Source organism: Urtica dioica, chromosome 1 (genome assembly GCF_054948205.1).
Source record: "Urtica dioica subsp. dioica isolate 48M chromosome 1, U.dioica_male_clone48M_v1_H2, whole genome shotgun sequence".
Lineage (NCBI taxonomy): Eukaryota > Viridiplantae > Streptophyta > Magnoliopsida > Rosales > Urticaceae > Urtica > Urtica dioica.
In genome coordinates, this window is record NC_142756.1 from 58,324,225 (window position 1) to 58,346,930 (window position 22,706).

General features: G+C 40.9%; 2 protein-coding genes and 1 pseudogene across 3 annotated transcripts; 2 read left to right on the plus strand and 1 right to left on the minus strand.

The window, feature by feature from the left end:
• Positions 1 to 7,226: 7,226 nt before the first annotated feature.
• On the plus strand, positions 7,227 to 12,122 carry LOC149408229 (protein CROWDED NUCLEI 1-like). Its single transcript, XM_089616326.1, has 8 exons — positions 7,227 to 7,655; positions 7,738 to 7,947; positions 8,037 to 8,290; positions 8,372 to 8,642; positions 8,738 to 8,821; positions 9,141 to 11,182; positions 11,276 to 11,405; positions 11,556 to 12,122. Exons 1-8 carry the CDS (start codon positions 7,428 to 7,430, stop codon positions 11,814 to 11,816), a joined length of 3,480 nt encoding a protein of 1,159 aa, XP_089472452.1. The 5' UTR covers positions 7,227 to 7,427; the 3' UTR covers positions 11,817 to 12,122.
• A 676-nt stretch (positions 12,123 to 12,798) lies between these two features.
• Positions 12,799 to 14,557, minus strand: LOC149408230 (histone acetyltransferase HAC12 pseudogene; annotated as a pseudogene). The gene is made up of 3 exons (XR_016300965.1): positions 13,772 to 14,557; positions 13,538 to 13,671; positions 12,799 to 13,438 (listed from the first exon to the last, which is right to left on the minus strand). The product of XR_016300965.1 is annotated as a histone acetyltransferase HAC12 pseudogene (transcript).
• Positions 14,558 to 16,038: 1,481 nt separating this feature from the next.
• On the plus strand, positions 16,039 to 17,420 carry LOC149408231 (uncharacterized). Its single transcript, XM_089624517.1, has 3 exons — positions 16,039 to 16,077; positions 16,141 to 16,925; positions 17,020 to 17,420. Exons 1-3 carry the CDS (start codon positions 16,039 to 16,041, stop codon positions 17,063 to 17,065), a joined length of 870 nt encoding a protein of 289 aa, XP_089480643.1. The 3' UTR covers positions 17,066 to 17,420.
• The last annotated feature ends 5,286 nt before the right edge of the window (positions 17,421 to 22,706 follow it).

Here is a 22,706-nt window from a genome sequence, read left to right on the forward strand (position 1 = left end):
GATGTGTTTTATGTAGTTTAGGGCCTATTTTTTGGTACAGTTTAATGGTGCAATTGTATTGCATAATTGGCCCTGTTTTTTGGTACAGTTTAATGGTGCAATTGTATTGCATAATTGGCCCTGTATTTTGGTACAATTACGGTTCTTATGTAATAGTTATAGTCTTGTTTTTTGGTACAATTATGGTTCTCCTTAACGTAATGGAAATGTTTATGGTTCCAAACTGACCTCTTTTATTTCATTGTAAGATCAAAACAAATTCATCATAAACTAGCCTGTTTATGGTACAAATTGAATTTCATTGAACTATAACCTTACATGACCATAACAAATTCATCACAAAAACTAACCAAACCCTTACATTTAACACTAACCAAAACAACACTACTAACCAAAACAGAATTCAAACCAAACACTGAGATTACACAGATAACATCACAATTACAATAACACTGATCAACATTAGAAAACAAAAAAAAATACGTCCATTGCAACAGGTTTTATACTGATTCAGCTCCATACTCGTCCTTATAACTACTTCTTTTTCTTCAATGCATATCTTCAGAAATCTGATTTCCTCTTCGTACTCGTTCAATCATCTGAGCAAACCAGGAATCAGTTCTTTCGATCTCGCGCAAATTTCGGGGTCTATCCATTCAAAATGATTGCATCCACCCTCATACTGTTTAAACAAGACAAACATTTACAAACTAATTTACAAATTTCGGACAAACATTGCACCCACCCTCAGACTGTTTAAAACCCAAAACTGAGTTGAAACATAATCAAGAAAACTTGTCCTTACCTGGGTCTTGTAGCAGCCCACGAATCTCCTTCCGGGATTCAGATTGGTCCACGAAGTCCTCTGAACCTCTTGAACTTCGCACAAGCATTTTTTTCCCTTTCTCGATCCTGTAATTTGTGAACGACATCGACTCAAGCTACAACGGCTTGTGGATGATGAGTTTTCAGCTTCCATTTGCCTAATTTTGGGGTTTCGATCAGGAGAATGAATACAATTAGAGCGACGATTTTTAGGTTTTCAATTTGGGGCTTTTTTTCGTGGCTCTTGCATTTTCCATTTGAAGTTTTTTGCATTTAAAAGTTGTTTTGTTGTTTTAATAGAAAGAAAAAAAAATTGGATTTATCAATTAAATAAATGTTTTTAAAAAAACTCACCGTTCATTTGTTCCACATCTAATATTAACGTCTAATACACTAACGGTGACACAACTTTGTAAGCTTAGGTATTTTGCCCACGAATTTAAAAAATTGGGGATATAAGTGTTACAAGTTGAAAACTTTGGGTATTTATGCCGCCATTTTCTCTTTTGTATTTAACATTTGTGGACACGTGGCATAAGCGGACTTAGTCACGTGTCTAGCATCGGTGGGATTATAAGTGTGATGGAAATAGGTCTTCACTCAACTTTACGCCGGAAGTGAGTTTCGCTCTTCTCGCGACTATATGCCAGGGGTGAGTTCGTCGCTGTGGTTTCCTAAGAAAAAAGAAAACATGAAGTGTGTGATGGAATAATTCTCTCATAAAGTGAAGAACATGAGAATCGGTTTCTCAAGTTCTTGGACACCTTTGGAGAGGGAACATAATTCGGCTTTGAAGTCTTTGTTTGTGAGAGAAAAGGTTTGAGAAAGAGTGAATGTTTCTTCTCCCACTCTAGAGAGAATGGAAGATACTTTTTTTTTTTTTTTTTTTTTTTTTTTTTTTTTTTCTCTTTTTTATGTGATATTGTATGAGTGGGGTAGCTTTGATTTCTATTAGTTTCTCTTGATTTTAGTCTCAAAAATGTTTTTGGTGAGAGAAAAAGTTGAGCAGAAAATGAGCAGAAAATTTGGTATAATCTAGTTAGAGAGAGAGAGACCTACTTGACTCTTGTGAGAATGAGGTATTTAAAGAAAAATGAAGAGGGTCAGGGTATACTCGTCATTCAGTCGTCGTCAGAGGGACGCTCTGTGATGAGGAGGTCATGTTGTAGGGACGAATCCCTCGAGGAGAGGTCTGTTGTCAATGGTGCCCACAAGAAGAGTTGTAGTCTTTATTTTGTACATTTGATGTAATAAAGTCTCATGAAGACTCTTGCTTGTAATTGCCTATCTATTCATTAATAAAGTTGAAACGTTCATTCATTCTTTCTTTGTTTGAAGCTTTATGATAAAACCTTAGTCTTTTAGTCCATAAACAAACTTAACAACTTACGAAGAGACAAATGTAGATTTGCATGAACAAACTCTTCGTAGGTTGCTTAAAACGATATATTCGCAATCTTGGGGTCAAAGGACTATTGACCTCAGTATGATTGTTAGAAGAATCTATGATGTCTGGTTATGAGGCATTGAGAGTTGGAGACTCTATAGTTCTTCTAGGTATCTTCCGAAGGTACTGAATTGACCAGTGCACTTCTAGAGACAATATAAGAACAAACCATTTAACCTCTTATGTCTCGAAGTCACTATGTATGAATTGCATCATGCTTACCTTAATCCTGAAATGAGACATGCCATTTCACACCTTAGTATTCTCATTTGAGAAAGTCAAAGTTCGGACTCACTATGTGATTCCGAACAAGGCCTATTGGTGAAGTACTAAGTTGTGAGTCTGTCATGAGTAACTTTGTGAAGTTCTCATAGATATGGAATTCATGTACAAGATTGCTGAAATGCAATGTATGTCACCTCATGCTTTGTTCCTTGGAGTGTGAATAAATGAACTGGCCAGTGTCCAAATTGAGTCCTGACTCTTTTGGATGAAACAATGTGACTTGTTAGCTCCTCGTCAATACATTGTTTCTAACTTATTCACAAGCGACAAAGGAGTTGAGGAAATAACAGCTAGAAGGGTAAAATGGTAATTTAGTAAATCCCGACTAGCTGATGACATTCATGAAGGGTAAACATAGATAATATTCAGTGGATCCGCTCATTATAATTAGGTGAATTCTTGAGTAGAAAATAAATTCATTTGAACCGAGAGATTTTCAGTGTCAACTCTTTAGTGGAGTCAGTTGGCATTAAGCTAAACTTGGAAAAGGTTTGTGAACTTTTGAGTCCAAGTGTTTAGCTCAAGCTTTGTTCATTTGGGTCCATGAGGTCACTGTCACGAATCACATCGAGTAGGAATAGTTAAACTGAAAGCTAAGTCAAAACAAGAACGAGACAGTTTTACGAAAATTGTCAAAAGGGTATTTTTGTCTTTTTGGACATAGGACGAAAAAAATGTCAATAAATTTTTTTGACATTGTCATATGATGACAAATGAAATAAATATTACTCAGCCATATTAGTGTAATTGGGCCTTGAGGATTAATTTCATTTCATAGAATTTTACTTGAAAATTCTTAATGGGCTTTTCTTATGTTGTCATGAACAAATGAAGAAACATCTAGAAGCTCCTTCTAGAAGCTCAAATTTCGTCCAACCCAAGGAAAATAAGGCTGAATTTCGTTCATGCCATAGTGGGAAAGAGAGTTTATTTTGTGCATTGATGTATGAAGATACTTGCCAAAAGAAAAAGGGGAAACAAATTTCCTTAAGAAGGAAAGTGCATTTTCGGCCAACTAAGAGGAAATCAAATGAGGAAACAAATCCTAAGCCTTCATGAGGCATGTTGGACGTGCAAGGCAATAGGAAAAGAGGAAACTACCTTTTGAAGGTAATCCTCCTCCTATAAATAGGAGCCTCATTCCTCACATTTCATTCATCCAAGTTTAAGAGATTTGAGAGACTCTCTCTCTAGAGCTTTGGCCGAACTCCTCTCTCTCTCTCTAGTTTATTTTCGATTTTGTTTTGGCACCTAGGTCCTCATTTGACCTAGAGTTTAGCTCTGCGACTTCAAGACTCGTTCTTAAGTCGTAGTGTTTAAAAGTGCCCACTCACTGATTCCTTTTATTTCGAGTGATTTAGTGATAGAAACTATCGTGGTTGCTCGAGGTGCCGAGGAAAGAAAGAGAGACGTGCTGCGAGGAGACGAGCGTTGCAAACTTTCCAAAAGCTTCTACAAAGTTCAAGCTTCAAGAAAGGTTAGTAAACTTCTATACTCATAATAGGTTTTAATTACATGTACTTGCTCTTTGTCTAGGTTAGTAAAAACTGTTTTTACTTGAAAAGAAATTTTTTAAAATTCCGCCGCTTCCCGAAGCGTTTAATCTTTTTCTTAAACCCTAGATCAATTCCAACAAGGTCCTGTTGAAAGAATGATTCTATCGAGGGGAGGCTTTGTCACGAGGAGGTCCTGTTGGTAAAATGATCCCATCGAGGGGAGGTCGTGTCGCCAGACGGTCTCGTTGAATGAACTACTCCATCGAGGGGAGGTCTTTTTTCGAGTGGTCTTGGTAAAGGAACGACTCCATCGAGGGGAGGTCCTGTCACCGGGTGATTTCGATGAAGGAAAAACTCCATCGAGGGGAGGTCATGTCGCTGAGCGGTGTTGGTGAATAAACGACTCCAACGAGGGAAGGTCCTATCGTCGGGAGGTCTTGTTGAAGGAACAACTCCATCGAGGGGAGCACTTGTCGCTGGGCGGTCTGAACTCTCATTGGGATGAGCCCAAAAAACCTCATATATTAATATAACTGATACATGCGGTTTTGGCTAAAATAATTTATATATATGCGGAATTTGTTTAATAATTGAGGCATTTGCACTATTGTCTTCGGTATTTGCTAAAATAATTGCAATATCTGTGGAATTTGTTAAAATAATTGAAGCATTTGCAATATTTTCCTAAAATAATTACGGTATTTGAAAAAAAAAATTGCGATAAATGGAATTTGCAAAAAAAAAGACATTTGCGAAATATGCCCAAATTTGTTCCGTAAGCCTAGGGAAGCGATTACTCGCGCGGAGCCGTGTGAAAAATGCGAAAAACGAAACCTTGGCTAAGAGGCGACAACCTCTCGGTAGCAATCAACTGCTCACCTTTTATCAATATTAGGAATAGAGCCTGAATAATGTTTAGGAAGGAAGTACTAATTTGAAAAATAATTCTAACAAGAAAAGGACAAGGACACGATTTTTTATTTTTATTTTTATGAGGACAAGGACAATGATTGAACCCTTAACTCACCCGATTACTGCATAGTTTATTGTTTTGTCCTTTTTAAGCTAAATACTACATTGTTTGCTGTTTTGACCTTTTTAAGCCAAATTCGTACATGAGTGTTAGTAAAAATTTCGAGTCCAACCATTTTCGATCCTTTGATCGTGTATCATCAAGTGAATTTACATATGAAAATGTTGGAATAAAATGGAGATTATGGATAATAAAGAATATTTCTTATCTTGTGAGCGGCTGATTTTTTGAAAAAATTTGAGTGGGGTCCACTCAGCGTATTATTATTCCTTATGGAAAGGGGTATGATATTGGTTATAAGTTTGCCAAAATCGGAGCTATACTCAAAGTGTGCTTAAAGAAACACATTAGTTGTGTAAATATATTAGTTGTTTGTAGGAAGTGAAATGGAAGAGTCTCACATGGAGTGAGAATGGACAAATGAGTAAGCTGATATTTGCAATTTGTGCCAATAAGTTTGGGCTTCAAGGGGTGACCCGGTTTTGTAGAGGAGCAAGGACTTGGGGAAGCCCAAGTCCACCACACGCGCGCCGCCGTCCGTCCGGTCGGTTGTGTCATGTCGTGCCGAGCCGGGCCGAGTCGGGCTTGAGCTTGAGCTTGTTTGTGGTAATCCTTATCTTTTTATTGCAAATTTTACTTCATAAAATTTTAATTCCACAAATAATTTGTTTTGTTATGATGTGAATTAATGATGTACAGTGCATTGAATGGCACAATTTTGGCATACAAATAAAAACGATCCCGAATGTTGTTATCAGCGGTATTAAAATGCATTACGGCTGGACGGTTTTTTGCATTTAGGCTAAAGCATTAAAGTTGGACTTTTTTGCAGTAAGGTTAGAGAATTAAGGCTGAACGGTTTTGATTCAAACATTATAACCATAGGTGAGGTCTATAAAAGGGAGGCTCCTTCTCTCATTCGAACACATCTCAAATCCATTTTTTCTCTTCTATCCTCTCCTCCAAAAATTGCTTAGTTTTCTTTGTAGTCGACGGTTGGTTCTGTTACAAGTTTAGTTCGCTGGAGAAGTTCTTTTGGTGTAAAACTCTTCTCATTCTGCCGTTATATCTTGGGAGGTAAATTGCTTGTCGGTTTTTCAGCACCCGTGGGAGAGCAATATTACTTTAAGGAAATCGTTGAACGGTCTCGACGTTTTTTTTCTTTTCTTTATTTTCGTCATTCTCTTGTTCTACCGTGTTGTTATTGTTTTTTTTTCAACCATAATTTCATTATTTTATTTTATTATTTCTTCGACCAAGTTTGTCTATTTTTTTTTTCCAAAAAAAATAATATTTCTAATAGAAAAATCATTGACAACATGAACAAATTTTGAAACAAAAACAATCTACTAAACCTCCTCGCTACCTTCTTAATTTGTGCCGTTATAAAATAACTTCACTGAGAACCTTCCACAATCTAACCAACACAACGTGACACTAATTATCATGCAATGCAATGCCCACATCAAAGAGTAGTGGTTGTTTATGCTTCATTGTTACGTATTACATTACCCCTAAACAAGCCACCATAGTACATATTAACCCTTGTCATTATTCAAGAGTCAACATAAAATTACGACATCACAGAAGTGTACAGATACATTTCATCGCACAAAAGGTAATTGGTCCCTCCACAAAAATCCACGTTTACAAGAATGTCCCTTTTTTTACTTTTTGGTAGGTCTCAGAGAGCTGTTATTTAAATTATAGCGTGCATCTCAACGGCTAAATTCACCAACTTTCTCGACCAACACATACTTTTTTTAATTCATCACCACTTAACAAAAAAAAGTCATTTGATGATATATGAGATTATTTATTACTTAAGTATATGAAATAGAAACTAAAAAGAAGAGAGAGAAGTTGGGAAAGAAAGGGGGGTTTGGCTGGCAGTCCACAATGATGGCCTAAGGAAAGCCCACATGGGACAAAGCACCAGATGCTTATCTTCAAATCTCTCTCTTTCGAAAACCCTGGAACACCCCCGATCGCATGGCGCTACAAAGAGTCGAGGTGAGGGTGTTATAGTAATTTAGAGGACTATATTTCTGTTGGACCCACCAACAATGAATTAAACAGATTTTGAAAAAAATAAAGAACGTGGCTGTGATGTGGAGAGAGAGAAAGCTATTGTTTTTTTTTTTGCCCTTTATAATTCCTGTTTTGACACGTTATCTGATTTCAGTTTCGTCGGAATTTGGGAATTCTGTTTTCATTTCAGTACTCGAAAGTAAGAAATTAGGGTTTCTTTTGTGCGGTGATACGAGACTTCTCGGCTTATGAAGTTGAATTGTCGGTCTGCAATTTCTGTGAATTGGCTGATTCTGCGGTGGTTTTCGTGATGTTCACGCCGCGTAAGGGTTTTCAGGGCTGGTCGCTCTCGCCGAAGAGCGGGTCCCACAAGAGCGGAACCGGGTCGGGTCAGAACCCGGTCGGAGAGAAGGGAAAGACTCCAGAACCCGGTTCGGCGCCGGCGGTCGAAGATGGCGGGCTTGTGTCGATGGGCTCTGAGGAACCGGCCTCTGGCCATGGCGAGTTGGCCCAGAAGCTCTCGCAGATTGAACACGAGGTTGGTTTCATTTTATTTTGATGTACATATTCTGTTAAATTTATGAAAATATGTGTGAAGAGTTTACGCTTTTTGTGGGCAGCTTTTTGAGTATCAGTACCACATGGGAATTCTGTTGATTGAGAAGAAAGAATGGACTTCGAAATACGAAGAGCTGAGGGAGGGATTGGCCGAAGCAATGGATGCCCTTAAAAGGGAACAAGCTGCTCACTCCATTGCCATGTCGGATGTTGAGAAACGGGAAGAGAATCTAAGAAAGGCATTGGGGGTTGAGAAACAGTGTGTCGTTGACGTAACCATTATATCCCTCTTCACTCATCTTTTTCAATTTTTTGTGTGTTCGTCGATTTGTTAATCAATGGTTGTTGGGGGGTTTTGCAGCTAGAGAAGGCTTTGCGTGAGATTCGTGCAGAAAATGCTGAAATAAAGTATAATGCGGACTCAAAGTTGGCGGAGGCAAATGGTTTGGTGACGAGCATTGAAGAGAAATCCCTTGAGCTCGAAGCAAAGCTGCACTCAGCGGATGCTAAGCTTGCTGAGGTGAGCCGAAAGACTTCAGAGATCGCAAGGAAGTCCCAAGACTTGGAGGCTCAAGAAAGTGCACTCCGAAAGAATCGTCTCTCGTTTATGGAGGAGTATGACAGATCATTCCATATTCTTTTTGAAGTTTCGACTGGTAAATATTAAAATTCACATTTTTGTTTTGTTTTTGGCAGGCAAAAGGCTCATGAATCTAGCCTGTCCAGGCAGAGAGAGGATTTGAGAGAATGGGAAAAGAAACTTCAAGAGGGAGAGGAAAGGCTAGCCAAGGGGCAGATGATTCTCAACCAGAGAGAGGAGAGGTCAAATGAGAATGACAGGGTTTTCAAGCAGAAGCAAAAGGAACTTGAAGTTGCTCAGAAGAAAATCGATGAAAGTAGCAAAGTTTTGAAAAGTAAAGAAGACGACATTAGCAGTAGAATAGCGAATCTAACCGTAAAAGAGAAGGCAATAAATTCTTCACGCTCGTTTCTTTTCTAGTTTCGCTTATAATCATGTTTCATTAACTTGTGGAATATTTTTTGATTTTTTTTTTGATGCAGGAATTTGATGCTCTGAAGACAGATCTGGAGATGAAAGAGGAGGCGTTACACCTTTTGGAGGACAAGCTCAACACTAGGGAAAAAGTGAGTTATTTTTTATTTTCATGTTTTACACTCTTATGCAATTTTATAGATATAAGAGGTTGGTGTCATAGGATGTTCTTATATTCTACTGTGCATCAAATCACTTTCCAATCCAAAATCATATTGCATTATTTCATTAAAATCATGATGAGTGTGAGCACTCTACTACCCTTCTCGTATTTTCCCCTACCCGATTACCTTTTTTTTTTTTTTTTTTTTTTTTAAATTATTGATAAATGACGATATGCTATTTGGAAAGTGTTTCTCATTCATGCCTCAAGGTTCTTGTGCGCTTATACTTTGAATGGAATGACTTCAGATTGAATTACAAAAGCTTACCGACGAGCATAATGCCATTTTGGAGACAAAGAAGCGTGAATTTGAGATCGAAATCGAGGAGAAGAGAAAAGCACTAGACGATGAACTGAAAAACAAGGTGGTAGACGTGGAGAAGAAAGATGCTGAGATCAACCACAAGGAGGAGAAGCTTGTGAAACGAGAACAGGCGTTGGAGAAGAGGTTGGAGAAGTTTAGGGAGAAAGAAAAAGACTGCGAAGCGAAATCGAAAGCTCTGAAGGAAAGAGAGAAAGCCGTTAAATCCGAGGAGAAGAGTTTAGAGAAAGAGAAGAAGGAGATACTTGCTGATAAAGAGGAATTGCTTGGACTTACTTCTGAGGTTGAGAAGATCAAATCTGCAAATGAAGCCCAATTACAGAGCATAATGGACGAAAGAGACCGTCTTAAAGTGACTGAGGAAGAGAGGTCAGATTTCCAGCGACTGCAATCAGAACTGAAGCAGGAAATCGAAACGTATAGGGGCCAGAAAGAATTGGTTTTGAAGGAAGCCGAGGATCTGAGGCAGCAGAAGGAGGTTTTCGAGAGGGACTGGGAAGTGATTGATGAGAAAAGAGCGGAGCTCGAGAAAGAGATCATGAGAGTGAGCGAGCAGAAGGAAGAGTTCGAAAAACTGAAAGGAATTGAAGAAGAAAGGTTATTGAACGAGAAAGCAACTGCGCTGGAAAACATAAGAAGAGAGCAGGAAGATCTTAAGTTGGTCCAGGAATCTTTCAAGGCCCAGATGGAAGATGAAAAATCGTTATTGGCCGAGAAAGTAGAGAGCGATAGGAATTTGATGGTCCACGATTTCGAGGCGCGGAAAAGAGAACTCGAGTCTGACATGCAGAACCGGCTCGAGGAGATGGAGAAGTCGATACGCGAGAAGGAGAAGGATTTCGAGGATGAGAGGAAGAGAGAGCTTGACAACATTAGTTACCTGAGAGAAGTGGCTCGGAGAGAAATGGAAGAGTTGAAATCGGAGAGAAGTAAAATTGACAAGGAGAGAGTCGAAGCGGACGCGAACAGGCAGCATCTGGAGAGCCAAAGAGTTGAAATACGGAAAGACATTGACGGTCTTTTCGAGCTGAGCAACAAGCTCCGCGATCAACGCCAACAGTTTGTCGACGAGAGAGAGCGCTTCCTTTCGTTCGTCGAGAAGCTCAAGGGCTGTAATAACTGCGGCAACACGATCTCCGACTTCGTGCACTCTGATTTACAACCCTTGGCTGAAATCGAGAACGCTCAAGTGCCTCCTGTACCGAAGCTATCAGATTATGCCAAAGACTTGAAGGGTCAAAACAAGGACCCATCTCCGATCGCTGATGCGAAATCTCCGATTTCGTGGCTTCGCAAATGTACTTCCAAGCTGTTCAAAATCTCTCCCGGTAAAAACTTGGAGTTCACCGCGGTGCGTAACTTGGCCGAAGAGGAACCGTTCTCTGGAGGGCAGAATCTGGAAGACCCAATCGATGATAAAGTGACCTCCGAAATTGAGGCGGAGCACTCGTTCGCCGCCGCAAGCGAGTCCTTTGATGTACAGATCGTCCAATCGGACACGAGCATAAGAGAGACCGAAGGCGGCGGTCAAGATCAATTGGCAGATGACGCCAGCAACATCAACATCAAGCGACCGGAACCGGAACCGGAACCTCAACCTCGGAGAAAAGGCAAGGCAAAGATCGTTCGGTCTCGCTCCGTCAGAGCAGTCGTTGAAGACGCGAGGAAGATACTAGGGGATGAATTTCAAGTGAGCGAAGACGGAGGAGGGTATCAGAATGGGAAAGAGGATTCTGAGAACGCCGTAACGAGAATGACGCGGAAACGGGGCCGGCCTTCGAAGTCTCAAGCCACTGTGAGTGAGCACAGCGAAGGCCCTTCGGACAGTGTTGCCGGAGCCCAGCCAAAGAAGAGGCGCGCTAAGGCTCCGGTGAGAAAGCACCAAACTCTGGTTGATGAGCACCAACCTCAGGTGAGCGACCAGCCAGCTGGCGCTGAGATTCGTTACAATCTCCGTCGACCCAAAAGGTATTTTACAACTTTGTTTGTAGAGAGTGTGTTCTGTTTATTTATTTATATATTTTTAAATGTAACCAACCCGTGTTTGCGTTGTCTCCTCAGTCAAGTTACTGCCGTAGCCGCTAGAGCTTCTCGTGGCAGGAAAAATAAGGAACAGACTGACGTCGCAGTTCCTACTTCTTCGGTGGGAGTGACCAGTGAGAATGACGACACTACTTTCCGCCTAGTGCGGGTAAGTTTACATCTGTATAGAGTTTTATTTGGGGTTTCTGTGTTTTGTTTTCCTGATATTTTTTTTGCTTCATCTTACTAAATATTTTTTGCTGAAAGAAGGGCAATGAAATAAATTGTTGATATGGATTGAATGTCTTTTTTGGGGCAGTGCGCAACTGTTGCAACGACGGAAGAGGTGACAATGAACATGGAAGAGGTGACGAAGAACGTGGTTGAGAACAGAGCGGCGTTGAGCGAAGAGGTGAACGAGTACCAGGGTGATTCCCCTGCAGCAGATTACACCAGCAACGTTGAAGAAGAAGAAGATGAGGAAGAAGAAGAAGAAGAAGAAGAAGAGTCTCAGCATCCGGGTCAAGCGTCGATAGGAAAGAAGATTGGAAAGAAGCTCTGGACCTTCCTCACCACATAAGAGCTTTCATGGTTTGACTTTAGGTGACGGTGCTTTTTAGGAGCTCTCCTAATGTGTAGTAGAAGAACAACGTGTGTATTAACAATTTCGGTTTGTAGCTAGAAATGTTTCAGAGCACAGGGGTGATTGGCTTTTACTTTGCCCCTGCCATATTCTCTGTAGAGGTTAGGAATTGGGCCCGTTTTAATCTCTCTATTTTTTTCTTTTGTTGGGATAAAATGATTTTTTAGACATTCCCACATTGTTTGTATCTTGTGCTTGTATCTCTTTTGCTCTTTAATGATTGCTTGACCATCTCTCTCTCTCTTTCTCTCTCATAGATTTATGTGTTAAGAGGTTCTGCTCTACGTCTTAACCTGACCTTGTGACCGTTATTTGACTTTTGGAAATTTATGATACTAAAGGTTGTTTCGGCAAACCACGCACATAAATTTACACTCATTTGAGCGTGATCAGTAGTAATTTTTGGTGTCTAAAGCAAATAGTGTAGATCTTCTGAAATAAAAATGTGTGTATACAGCATTAACTTGTGTTGTCGTCGTTGAAATATAATCATCTACTATCTAAGGTCATATGTCAATGTTACAGTAGTAGTACAAATTGTTGTGATGTTGAAAAAAAAGCACACTTAAAAGTAGTAAAAACTAAAATATGAACAAAAAAAGAAGACTTTTTTTTAATGAAACCTAGATAGCATTAACATATCACGCAAAAATAATCGCATCACAACTAGGTTTGCATTGACTAACTTGATGATTATGTACTTCTAAACTTGATTATGATAAAACTATAATCATCATTGTTTTGTTCCGCTCGGGTTTACATAAAAGCGTAAATAACTTTACACAAAAAGTTACGGGGTGGGATACAATTCGGCTTCAAAATGATACTCTTCATTGACGGAGATGAAAAGGCCTTGTAAACTTGCGAGGTATAAAACCCGTAGGAATACCCGAAATTTGCCAAAGTGGTGTTAGAAGTGTGAGATTTGTATCGGTCAGAAACTGCTCTGTTGTTCAACAAAGAGTTGAAGTAGTTGATTGTGTCAACACTTACAAAGAAAGCATAATAATGGTAATAGTCAGAAGTCGGGTATGGCCTAATACTATGTTACAAGTCAGGTATTCTTCAATTGAGTGCAGTAAGGGATGTGACAGTTGGGTTGGGAGCAGGCGAGGGAGTGGCAGTGGAGAGTGTACCAAAGCTTGTGGCACACGATGCAGCCTCCCTCGTAGCCCCCATTCTGGCACCCGCTGCTTACGTGTCTGAACATCCCATGCATTTCTCTGCACCCAAACATCTCGCACGATTCTCTGCACTTGCTCACGTGCCCCAGAATCTCCACCACTTCCCAACTCTGCATCACCGCCGCCGAATCGACACCGCTAGTTTCCGAGAGACCGTTCAGTATGCGCCGCAGGATCATCACTGACGAGTACTTTGCTCGTCGCAGACTGTCGAACTGGTAATGTCTCTCCCCACAGAACCTCAAGAATTTATATCGATTCTCGCACACTTCGTTCTCCAGCGTTCCGTCTTCGTCTTTGGTCTCCCATGCCACATCTTCCACAATCTCATAGCTAGACACCGAATCTCTGTCGTGCTCCGTCAGATCATGGCATCTGCAAATCAATAAAACAGGAGTCAATTCTGGTCAAGAGAGAAGAGAATGAATATATATATATATATATATATATATATATTTGTGTCTAAATTATTACCTTTGACATAGATAAGAGTTTCTCGTGGCGAGATATCGGTTCCCAAAGAGAATGGGGTCGTGGCAGTGAGCGCAGGAGTGATGTAAGTCGATAACCATGAAATTCTCTTTGAATGGCAACATGGCTTGCCCGAGCTGTATTGAAAATAAACCCATAAAAATAAAGTTATATAAACATATTGATACATGGGCATATACATATATATGTGATAAGAATAGATGTGGGTGACTATACCTTTTGCATGAAGAGGACGCTGTTGTTGGTGGCATGAGAAGGGTCGGTGATACCCAAGACCTTCATAGAAGTGTGGGTCACCATTTTGGAAATCCCCTTTCTGGCGCGCTCTTTGGCCTGGTCATCGATCTCCTTGAGGATGGGGTCCACCATCGTCGGCCAGTAGTCTCCATCGAAATACGGCAGCCGCGCTGCACTCACCGGCGCTCCCGACGGTACGAAGAATCGGTCGTACAGAGTGGTCTTGTTCACTACGATCCCCTCTTGCGTCGCCTTCTTCAGAAGCCTCAGATACCACTGCCTGAGTCTGTCGGGGTTTGGCGTTTTCTGAGTCTGGGGATGGCAATTCAGAATGTACTGCTCTCCTTTCACAGGCGGGCAAGACCAGAGGTAGCACCTCGCGAACCCTCTGCGCTTAACGTAGTCCATGTAGCTGATCAGAATGTCGTGATAGGCGACGGTTCGGAGAGACTCTCCGGTGGAAGCGGAGATGTTGGGAGTGAAGTACTTGGCAGAGTCGATGTAAGAAATGCAGACGTAGCGGCGGTTGGGGGCGGGGCAGTCGGAGCCGTACTCGTGAACGTACATTGTGAATATGCAGACATCGATGCCCTCGATCTTCTGAAACAACAACACCATCTTTGCCGTGTATGGGAACTCCGTCGGGTAGTCCTCGTAGTCTTCACGCAGGATTCCAAGAAGGCCGGTGTTGACCGGCAGAGTCTTCTTCGACGACATCACCACCCGAACAACCAGATCGGGAACCCATCTGCTCTCCTCTCTCATCCGCGTCTCGAGCCGCTTCTGAATGAAGTTTCCGAGGACCGTCTCAGGCAGGTCTGAGGCCCTCACAAGGCCCAGATCGTCGGTGGCGAGCCGGCATTTAGGGCATCTGTACCTCTTCTCTCCCACCTCGTCGTGGAGACCGCATATCACGTGGTTCCTTATGCCGCAAGTTACACACTCCATCCACTACCAAAAAAAAAAACCTGATTTAGTACTACTGTTGACTATAAATCATATGCACATGTGCGCACGCAATAATGATTGACGGCTTAAAGTTATACCGATTCTTCGATTTCTTGGACATTTTTGGCGGCGAGAAGCGTCTTTTTCAGAAAGTGGCGGGCGCTGCCAAATACGGGGATCCCGGTCCGCGGAGACTGCTTGTAGCACGAAACGCAGAAGCTGTGGTGGTGCTCCGGCGACGGTGCCGACGAAGTGGAGGCTTCGTCGGTGCGATAGTACTTGATGCCGGGCTTGATGATTTTGGTGCAACAAGAGCAGTAGCGCGGCATCGGCGCAAGCAAAAGCCTCCCCTTCCTGCACAGCGAGCACAGCGTGGACTCGTCTCCGTCCATCTCCGGCGATTCCCACCGGAGTCCGGCAATGTGGTCCTTGAGCCGCTCCTCCTGATCGGCGGTCTTGCTTTTGTGTTGAAGGTGGTGAGTGATTAGAGAGTTCCACGATTTACAAATGGTTCGGAATCGGTGCAGAGATGTCGTCGGCAACTTGGACAGTATTTGCTCCTCCAACTCCCGCGGAAGATCGAACCCACCCGCTTTCCTCTTCATCTCTTAATTCTTAATAACTCTGTGTTTCAAGGCTAAAACTACGTAAGTATATGTATATATGTATAACGTATAGTAGCTTTGATATTAATCGGCCGATATTATTATACGGTGGTGCGAATGAATATTTTATGGTAGGTGGAAAGCTTTTTTTTATTTATGAGCTAACTAAGAAACCCTAATCATCTTCCTAGCTGAACTCCTAATCCTACTTTCTATGTGCGTGGGAATAACGACTTATTTGATTGACACGTATTCAATATGGTAAAACAGATTACAATAATATTAATTATTTAACCAGCTTCATTTAATATTTTGGTTATTTATGTAATTTCGTATATAATTGGAAAATAAGAAAAAAAATGTTTTTGTTGAAAGAACTTACTTGTCGTACGTTATAATGAGTTGGTAGTCGCTCAGGGAAAATTCACACTGACTCGTCCTTAATGATTTTGGTTCACAAAACTAACTAAAAATCAAAATCGCTTGTTTAATAGGTTGTGAAGGAAAGCATGTACTTTGGGGTATTTTAATATGTCGGCAGAATCCGACTTGACTATCCTAATCCTATTCCAAATAAGAGAAGTTATTTTTATTTTATTCTAGAAATTTAAAATTAAAGATTTGAATTTTCCTTACTTGTTACACGTGGACACTGGAAGGAAAATCAATCTTTGCATTTGGCGCGCCGTCAAGATGGGAAGCCGTTCCTCTTTGCTTCAAAATTGGGTGGTCGTACAATCCTGATAAGGAACACAGTCGATAAATAATCACGACTAGAAAACAATTCCATGTCAGCGATACGCAGCCGTGGAAAGTGAAGATTGTCACTGGGACCGCCAGCGAGGATTCGCAACGCTTCTGAAGCCTGCACTGAAGGCTGTTTTGGTTCAGTGCCACGAGGGACCGCTCGATTTTGGGGGTCCCTTGCTGAATATATTTATATGGCATCTTGTGTTGGTTAAGAACTGGCTGAGAACAAATCAGAACTGGCTGAAGAGGAACCGTTCTCTGGAAGACCCAATCGATGATAAAGTGACCTCCGAAATTGAGGCGGAGCACTCGTTCGCCGCCGCAAGCGAGTCCTTTGATGTACAGATCGTCCAATCGGACACGAGCATAAGAGAGACCGAAGGCGGCGGTCAAGATCAATTGGCAGATGACGCCAGCAACATCAACATCAAGCGACCGGAACTGGAACCGGAACCTCAACCTCGGAGAAAAGGCAAGGCAAAGATCGTTCGGTCTCGCTCCGTCAGAGCAGTCGTTGAAGACGCGAGGAAGATACTAGGGGATGAATTTCAAGTGAGCGAAGACGGAGGAGGGTATCAGAATGGGAAAGAGGATTCTGAGAACGCCGTAACGAGAATGACGCGGAAACGGGGCCGGCCTTCGAAGTCTCAAGCCACTGTGAGTGAGCACAGCGAAGGCCCTTCGGACAGTGTTGCCGGAGCCCAGCCAAAGAAGAGGCGCGCTAAGGCTCCGGTGAGAAAGCACCAAACTCTGGTTGATGAGCACCAACCTCAGGTGAGCGACCAGCCAGCTGGCGCTGAGATTCGTTACAATCTCCGTCGACCCAAAAGGTATTTTACCAACTTTGCTTGTAGAGAGTGTGTTCTGTTTATTTATTTATATATTTTTAAATGTAACCAACCTGTGTTTGCGTTGTCTCCTCAGTCAAGTTACTGCTGTAGCCGCTAGAGATTGTCACTGGGACCGCTAGCGAGGATTCGCAACGCTTCTGAAGCCTGCACTGAAGGCTGTTTTGGTTCAGTGCCACGACGGACCGCTCGATTTTGGGGGTCCCTTGCTAAATATATTTATATGGCATCTTGTGTTGGTTAAGAACTGGCTGAGAACAAATCAGAACACCAGTATAAAGCAACACACGGCAAATTCTAGCATGGTTCTCTAGGTTGAGATAAACGACTAACAAAACTTAGTGAATTTATGTATTCAACGGCTCTTTCTGCGTTGTTTTTAGCAGCTCGTACAGCACGGGAAACCAAATCAAAGTGACGCTGAATGGCAGCCATAAATAGAGTTTCTGCAGCAAGATCTGAAACAGCTTGGCCGTACACATCTCCTCATAAGGTTATCATAATATAAAATAGAAATGAGAATACAGAGACAAAGGACTCACGTAGCTGAAGGAGCCGCTGACGGGGCATTCCCTGTCCTGGATTGTTTGACAGGCTGTGCAACATTAAACAAACAGGTTTTTAAGATGAACTTTGCTTACAAAAGGCAAACCCATTTTGTGAGGCAAAATGTGTTTCACTAGCAAATATTTCAGTAGCATGGTTAAGGAGCGTTAAGTTATTAATTATTTCTTTGTTTCTTTCTCCATCTTCAATCAAAATCAAATAGGGAAAATTATAATCACTTACCCGACTCGCGGCTGGAATGAGTGAACTCGAGGATCCACTCAGAGAAGCATCAGTCTAAAAGATTCCATTACGCAAACCCCCAGAAAACAAAAATATCAGCACTATAAAATATAATGTATCCACGATGGAGAAAGAATATAAATACCTTCATTATCATGATAAAACTGTTTTCGGCAACTTCGTTCTCTTCAAGGGTCGTTGTGTCCTTCAAGAACTTCCCTTGATAGATAGGAATTTGTCGGGTTGCGGGGTAAACATCCGTACCACTACTACAAATTCAATTTCCTGATCCGAAAGGGTATTAGGTGCGACATGTCGCACCTAAGCTCATAAAAAGTGCGATATGTCGCATCGGATACCCATCCAGATAACTAAATATTTCGCTGAAGTTAAGTGGTATTTGGTGCGACACTGTCGCACCTGTATGATTTCGTCGCACCTAATACCTTTCGGTGCGACGACTGTTTGCACCTAAAGGTTTCAAAATTTAAAACGGTATGAAAAATCTCCCCGAAATTTTTTCGCTGTGTGATTTCATATTCGGTGTGACGTCGGGTGCGACATGTCGCACCGAATAGTTTTAGGGTATTATAAATACCCGAGCCCTCTTCTTCCTCGCCCGATTTCTCTCTCTCTGCAACTCCGTCTCCGACGACCTCGGCCCAGCCCCCTCCCCTCGGCCTGCCAACCCCGACGAACGTCTTCCTCCAGCGAGCCCTCCTCGGCCGATTCCGGTAAGCTCCCCCCTTCTCTCTCTCACTCTATCTCTCCGACCAGCGCCGCCGCCCAACCCGCCACTCGGCCCAGCCCCTCGCCCCGCCCCTCCCCTCGGCCCAGCCTCCTCGGCTCGCCAACCCTCCCCTCGGCCCGACAGACGTCCCAGCCCCGCTCACAGCCGCCCGAAGCAGCGAGTCCAGCACGTCCCCGACCTCGCCGCAACCCACTGTAAGTCTCACTCTCTCTCACTCTCTTTCTCACTCTCTCTCTCACTTACTGTCTCACTTTTTCCCCGCAGCCCGATCACTCGCAGCCCCGCGTCGTAGCTCACTTCCTTGCAGCTCCTCCTCGTCTCGTCGTTGCCTCGATGAAGGTTAGTTGTTAATTGTAATTAGTAACATTTTTAGATTATTTAATATGTAATATGTTATAACATGTTAGATTAGTTAAATTAAATTAAAAGTAACTTATATGTTTAGTTTGATTATAAATATGTAACATGTTAGATTCAAGATTCGAAATGCCGTTTTCGATGCCGTTTCGAGCCTCCAGATTTATGGAAAATCGACATGCCGACGGAAAATCGAACGGAAAAAATGTGAAAAAGACAACTGATATGCCGTTTTCAAATACTGTTTTTCATGGAAAATCGACACGCCGATGGAAAACCGAATGAGAATAATGTTGCACAACATAATAAAATATATAAATACATACATATATATATATATATATATATATATATATATATATATATATATATATCTATCTTTTAATTTTTAACTTTGCAATTTACATGATATTGAAATTTTAAGCTATAATAATATATATATATATATCTAATATATATATATATATATATATATATATATATATATATATATATATATACTTATACGTAATGGTATTTATGTTTATTTTTCTAGTATATATATACACTTTCATATTGGAATTTCCATTTAAATTATTTTTATATAATATTATATTGATATATATTTATATTTATATAATCTTCTATGTGAGTAAAATAAAGTAAAACTTCTAACACATATACACAAACAATAATCCATAACACATATTCAAAATATAATTTCAATAATCCATAATTACATATCAATTATCACATATCCTACATTTAATTCCATGAATCCATAACACATATTCAAAGTTTATTTCCAAAAATCCATAATTACATATCACATATTCTACATTTAATTCCATTAATCGATCACACATATTCTAAATTTAATTTCAATAATCCATAATTACATATCAATTATCACATATCACATGTTCAAAAATACATAACAAATTTACAAACACATATTAAAAAATACATAACAAATTTACATACACATATTCAAAAATGGATAACAAATTTACATACACATATTCAAAATTCGAATTTGAATAACATTACATCATAATCATGTTCAAAAGTTCAAAACCACTAAATTAAGTCTAAAAATGACAAATCCATACACAATTTAAACAAAATCAACCAAACAATTCAAAAACCTAATTTCCGATTCTAAATCCCTAATTTCGGATTACAAAAATCAAAAATTCAAAACCAAATTCAGATTTATGTTACTAAAAAGGGAAAATAACACATTTATACCCTGTGTTTTAGTGAGATGTCAAGTTTAACCCTCGATTTTAAAAAATGTTGAGTTCATACCCTCTGTTTAACTAAAATGACGAAATTATACCATCTGTTTAACTAAAATGACGAAATTATACCATGAAATGAATAACAGCGTCACAAATCTCCCTTTCCATTGATATTAACTCTTATATAAGAAAAACCAAATCACATCTAAATCAGTGCCCTAACTTCCAAATTCTCAATTTTGAAGTAAAAATAGCCTTAAATTGAAATTAAATAATAAAACTCATACCTCCTAAGAAATGACTTCATTCCGTGTTCGAATTGTAACTCTAAATCCTGGATTCTCTGTTCGAATATGCGATTTTGATGACTATCAACTATCGATGTTTACCCCTTTGCCTCTTTCTGTGTTCTTCACGACTAAGTGATTGTTGTTTATTTTTTAGTTTTTAAATAAATTACATATATGGCGCGAATGAATAAAGATAATTGGTGTTTATATATAAATATTATAATCAACGTTAATGAAAAGTCAATAAAAAAGAATATTCACGACTCTGTTGTCTATTTCAGGGTATAATTTCGTCATTTTAGTTAAACAGAAGGTATAATTTCGTCATTTTAGTAAAACAGAGGGTATGAACTCGACATTTTTGAAAACCGAGGGTTAAACTCGACATTTCACTAAAACATAGGGTATAAATGTGTTATTTTCCCTACTAAAACTGAACACAACTTACAAAAACTAACACAAAATCAACAATCCTTAAAATTTTTTAAAAGAAAGAACCTTGATTTTGCCTTACATTGAAACTGGTCGGAATGAGTTCGGGATCCCAGCCGGAAGCGTGTTTCTCGCCGGGAAGAAGGAAGAAACGCTCGTTTAGCTGCCGGAATCTTCAGTCTCTCAGCGGGATTCGGCGGATTTGAGTGAGTTTTTGTCTTGCGCGGTGACTGGAACGGGAACCCTAGATCTCGACTTGAATGACAAAGTTTCGTCCGAGTTACCCTTTTATAGTCCGGTTTTTATGAAAAAATGCACTGAACCGGGCCGGCTTTCACGAACCGGGATGAAGACCGAATCCCGTCCGATTCCCAGCGGTTCTCAGGGAACCACACAGTTTTGGCTTGAACCGTGCCGGATAGTGCTCTAAACCCGGTTCCCGGACAAGTTTCGGACAGTTCCCACGTGATTTTAATCCTTGGACCCAACAACACCGCGTCGATACCTCGATGCGTTCTCCTGATTGATGAGGCTAAAAACCTTCACGACAGATTGGGGTGGTTCCATCATCAAGATTTGACCACGAACACTCGCATAAGAGTCATTGATCCCCATCAGAAATTACATCACCGATTCATGATCCATGTATTCATTCCAATATTTCATACCGCCACGTGAAAAAACAAGAGCAGGTTGGTAGTTCTTCAGCTAGTCCCATAGGATCTTGAGTTCGGTGTAGTAGGTGTTGACGTCACGAGGTCCTTGTGAGAGATCCTACGATTTTTTCTTGATTTGGAATATTCTGGGAGTATTGCTCTGACAGAAGCGGTCATGCAGATCGACCCAGACAACTCGGGCAGTGCCGAGATAGAGGAGAGAGTCAGCGATGTGACGGAGTTGAGGATCCAAGAAGTTACCATGCTGTTGCAGTGGCAACCAGCGCTCAAAAGGGGATCGTTGAGAGTGGGTATCGGAACTTAATAAGGGTGATCTGCGATGAGTGTTTGGGAAAAGAACTAGCTGCTCAGTATGAGCAAGCAAGTGTATTTCTCATTACCGCAAAAAGAATTACAGAGTCCGGTTACATACAGTATAACAAACTCTAACAAGCCCAACCAATCTATTAATGACACATGTCATGTACATAACAAATAAAGAATAAAGAAATCCTATCTAAAACGACGTCGTAACTCTAATACGCCCCCTCAAGGTGGACGGTACATGTCATAAACGGCCAGCTTGCTCATCAAAGAGCTCAAGACTGGGGCTGCAAGAGGCTTGGTAAGCAAGTCAGCCAATTGCTGGCGCGTCCTGATTGGAAGTAGCTTCATAACACCATTATGAATGTGATGCCAAACAAAATGACAATCGATGTCTATGTGCTTGGTACGTTCATGGAAAGCCGGATGCGAAGCAATATGAATCGCCGCCTGGTTGTCGCAGAACATCACTGTCGGAGAGGATTCTCGGATTCCAAAACTAACAAGAAATTGTTGAAGCCAAATAATCTCACAAGCCGCAGTGGCAATATCACGGTATTCAGCTTCAGTTGAGGAACGCGAAACCGTCGTATGTTTCTTGGATTTCCAAGAAATCAAGGAATCGCCAAGAAAGACACAAAATCCCGTGACAGAGCGACGCGTATCATAGCAATTTGCTCAATCAGCATCAGAAAAAGTCTTCAACTGTGGCGAGGATGACGCCGGATACAAGAGACCAAGTCCTGGCTGAGCTTTGATGTATCGAAGGAGATGATGAGCTGCACGTAAATGTGGCTCACGAGGCGCATAAATGAATTGACTGAGAGTACTCACACTGAACGCGATGTCAGGACGAGTATTAGTCAAGTACAGCAATTTCCCAACCAATTTTCGATAGTGAGACAGGTCAGTGAGTAATTCGCCATTGTCACTGTGAAGAT